We start from the raw sequence: 4,129 nt of genomic DNA, 5'->3' as shown, positions 1-4,129 counted from the left end.
AAAAAAAAAAAAAGCTTATGTAGTGTTTTATAAATTTTCTTCCCACTTAATAATGTCATGTTGATTAGTATTCTAATACATCGTTAATGACTGCAGTATTACATTATATGGGTAGTCAATAATTTATTTAACCAATCCTCTGTTGTACATTGAGGATATCTTTTGAACATGTTATCTCTCTATAACAAATAATGTGCATATGAATGTATCTGTGTAAATGAGACCTTGTAGTTCATTGAATGTGTCTAGGTAATGGTTAGAATAGGCAGAGTTGTGCTGTATCAGTGAAAATAAGGGTACTGCTGTTAATAAGAGCCCATTTTAGGTATAAAGATAGCTGTAATAGCTGGTCACGGTGGCTCACGCCTATAATCTTAGCACTTTGAGAGGCCTAGGTGGGCAGATTGCCTGAACTCACGAGTTCGAGACCAGCCTGGGCAACATGGTGAAACCCCATCTCTACTAAAATACAAAAAAAAAAAAAATTAGCCAGACGTGGTGGCTTGTGCCTATAGTCCTAGCTACTTGGGAGGCTGAGGCAGGAGAACTGCTTGAACCTGGGAGGCAGAGGTTGCAGTGAGCCGAGATGGTGCCACTGCACTCCAGCCTGGCGACAGAGCAAGACTCCGTCTCAAAAAAAAACAAAAACAAACAAAATAAAGATACCTGTAAGACCCATTTGCCTTCTAACTCAGAGCTGCTATACTAGCATCATTCCTAGGTGAGATATCTTTTTCCCCCACACATCTGTAGCCTCCAGAAATAGATCAGAATATTTTAGGCACCTTTACTTTAAGCTAATTTCCCCTCTCCTATTCCTTCCTGCTTCTGGCTTCTCCTCATCATGGCTGGTTTTTTGTTTGTTTTGTTTTGTTTTTTTAATGAGCTTAATAGTGATCCTGGACCAAGGAACTTGTGTGTTTACTTTCTGTCAGAAAGCATCTCCATTGTGTTGTGTAAAGTAGCCTGTATGACCGTTTACATCACCTCTTTTATTTGACAGATACAGAAAATTGAAGGATTAATATCATACCGAGACCCTCATTTTTGGCGTCATTCTGCTAGTATTGTGGCAGGAACGATTCATATACAGGTGACATCTGATGTGCTAGAACAAAGAATAGTACAGCAGGTAAAATATTTTGTTTTTAAAGTAATTTCAATTGAGGTAATTCATACCCCAAATTTTACACCTCATAAGTTATATGGCTCAGTAGTCATTTACTATTCAAAAATATCAATCATCCAACTCTTTTTTTTTTTTTGAGACAGGGTCTCACTGTGTTGCCCAGGCTGGAGTGCAGTGGCATGATTTCGGCCCACTGCAACCTCCACCTCCTAGGTTCAAGCAGTTCTCCCTATCTCAGCCTCCCAAGTTGCTAGGATTATAGGCACCCGTCACCATGCCCCCCTTTTTTTTTTTTTTTTTTTTCTGTATTGGTAGAGACGGGGTTTCACCATGTTGGCCAGTCTAGTCTCAAACTCCTGACCTCAGGTGATCCGCCCGCCTCCACCTCCCAAAGTGCTGGGTTTACAGGCAAACCATCATTCCCGGCCTAATCTTCCAACTCTGTAACGATAATATCACTTACTTTTTACGTCTAGATTTGTTTTATATCTAAAAATTGTTAAAATAAATGAAGTTTTGTGTTTAGAGGATAAGCTTTAGTTAATGTAAAAAAATTCATTTATGAATTTGGTTCATCTTGGTTCCCAGTAGATTATCAAAAAATAAGTTATTATAAATATACTCCTAAATTAGTAATAATCAATTTCGCAGGGTATATGCTATGTTTGGAGATAGAGGTCAGAACAGTTACTAAAAGCCCTATTCTAGATGTGCCAAATTGGAAACAATGGCTGTTTTCCTTTTCTACTGTGAATGTCAAATCAGTAATTTACTGACCTAAAAGAGTCTTAATATTTTAACTAACTAAATGATGAACATTACTTTGAAGATTTATCTTGGACTACTGTAACTGTTTGTTTGTTTGTTTACTCATTCATTTTAGAGACAAGATCTCACTGTGTTGCCCAGGCTGGTCTCAAACTCCTGGGCTCAAGCGATCCTCCTGCCTCAGCTTTGCTGAGCCACTGTGCCCGGCCTGTAACTATTTTAAAAATGTGACACAGGTTTAATATTCGTTATCTAAAATGCTTGGAACCAGAAGTGTTTTCAATTTGGGATTTTTTTTTTAATACTCGCCTTACACTTACCAGTTGAGCATCCCTCATCTGAAAATCCAAATCCAAAATGCTCCAATGAGCATTTCCTTTTAGCACCATCTTGGCACTCAAAAAGTTTCAGATTTTAGAGCATCTCAGATTTCGTATTTTCAGATTAAAGATACTCAACCCGTATCAACAAATACAGCATATTAAGACATGTGTACTAAATGCATTACTCTAAATGCTTTGGAATGTCTGGATTTTTATAACAGGTTACAGGAATACTTAAAGATGCTGGAGTAAACAATTTAACAATTCAAGTGGAAAAGGAGGCATACTTTCAACATATGTCTGGCCTAAGTACTGGATTTCATGATGTTCTGGCTATGACAAAACAAATGGAGTCCATGAAATACTGCAAAGATGGTACTTACATCATGTGAGATAAGTCAAGAATTACCCCTGGAGTATGAACAATGAAGATTAAATGACTCAGTATTTGTGACATTGCCAGAAGGATAAAATTTCACATTAACTGTACAGAAACAGAGTTCCCTACTGCTGGATCAAGGAATCTTTCTTAAAGAAAATTTAAATACAGAATGAAGCATTATGGTACAAGTGGAGTAATTATTTAAATTATGTGTATAAAAGGAATCAAATTTTGAGTAAACATGATGTATTACATCATCTTAAAAAATAGATATGATGGACTCTAGTGAAGACCAAAATTACTTCTGTTTACTTTCTATCAGGAAGCATCTCCATTGTAAATATGTATTTACATGTTTATTACAAAGACCCAAATGAAAAATTTTTAATCCATTTTTTGCATAGACTAAGGATAAAATAGGAATAAAAGTTCTATATTTATGGATTTTCTGTATATAAAACTGGTTTCTAATTTTAAGTCCATTAAGTAAAATCTGTATTGCCACTTTAAATGTAAACTAAATTATTTGGGAGAAACTTCAACCACTGATATGAGATAAGCAATGAGAATAGGGAAGTGTATAACATCACAGTTTTTGATGTATTACAAAAACCAACCACTCTATAAAATAAATTTTTTTTACTTTTGGTAATATTTGCAAATGAATAATTTATTAGGTTAAAGAACGTATACTAAGTTGTGTCCATGTTATTCATTTACTTACCATGTTCCTTTAAAGTAGAATATTTCATTTCTTATTATATATTTGACATTCCAAGCTGCTTATCAAGCTGGTATCCAAGCAGTGGTAAGCTTTCATCCTTTCTTAGCTCCATAATGTTGTGAAACAGCCAGTTAAGACAATTGTAAATAATTGTCAACTCACAGTTGAATTCTCTGCCTATGGAGGTAACTTTTTTCTAATTTCTGGAACATATATAAGAAATACCAAAGAATAGGTAGTTATTTCAAAATTTAATAAGTAAAACTTGTCCATAAACATTTGAGCACCATGAAATCAAAATACCCTATAACTACTTTCTATAGTCATATCCAATTTATATTTTTTTCATTTCCAGTTGTAACTAGATATGTAGTAAAGTCTGAAAAGACTTGACGATAGATAATAACATGCAGTTTTAGCAGCACCAAAGAATGTTGTCCAAAAGAAACTTTTTAATACCTGTCTATTTATAACCATCTGAATATTTTCATTCTTATATTAAGGATTTTGATAAGTAGGTTGAATTTAGTATGAGTACTATTTTCTTATATATAACACAATGGCAAACATGTATTATAAATCATATTTTTGTCTTACCAATTTTAATATATGAGGGATTTTAGAAATTTGTTGTAAGTTATTTTTATATTCTTTGTCTTTTGCATATTTTTTTGCCAAAATCTTCGATACATATTAAAATTTTTGAGTGGTGGGAAAATAATTGCATATTGATGTTTTCATGCAATTTTTGTACATTAAAAAAAATTTAAGTAGATAGGTGCAATAAATATTACACCAAAGTT

General features: G+C 33.9%; 1 protein-coding gene across 1 annotated transcript in view; it reads left to right on the top strand.

Annotated features, from left to right (window-relative positions):
- The window catches only part of SLC30A5 (solute carrier family 30 (zinc transporter), member 5), a 44,877-nt gene extending 41,623 nt beyond the window's left edge, over window positions 1-3,254 (top strand). Inside the window, 2 exon segments of the mRNA XM_011959369.1 lie at window positions 1,004-1,132; window positions 2,442-3,254. Coding sequence (XP_011814759.1) covers window positions 1,004-1,132; window positions 2,442-2,612 — 300 coding nt within the window. The 3' untranslated portion in view covers window positions 2,613-3,254.
- Window positions 3,255-4,129: the final 875 nt, after the last annotated feature.

This window comes from Colobus angolensis, unplaced genomic scaffold, assembly GCF_000951035.1.
Source record: "Colobus angolensis palliatus isolate OR3802 unplaced genomic scaffold, Cang.pa_1.0 Scaffold49, whole genome shotgun sequence".
Lineage (NCBI taxonomy): Eukaryota > Metazoa > Chordata > Mammalia > Primates > Cercopithecidae > Colobus > Colobus angolensis.
This window is presented reverse-complemented; position numbering and strand designations above follow the sequence as displayed.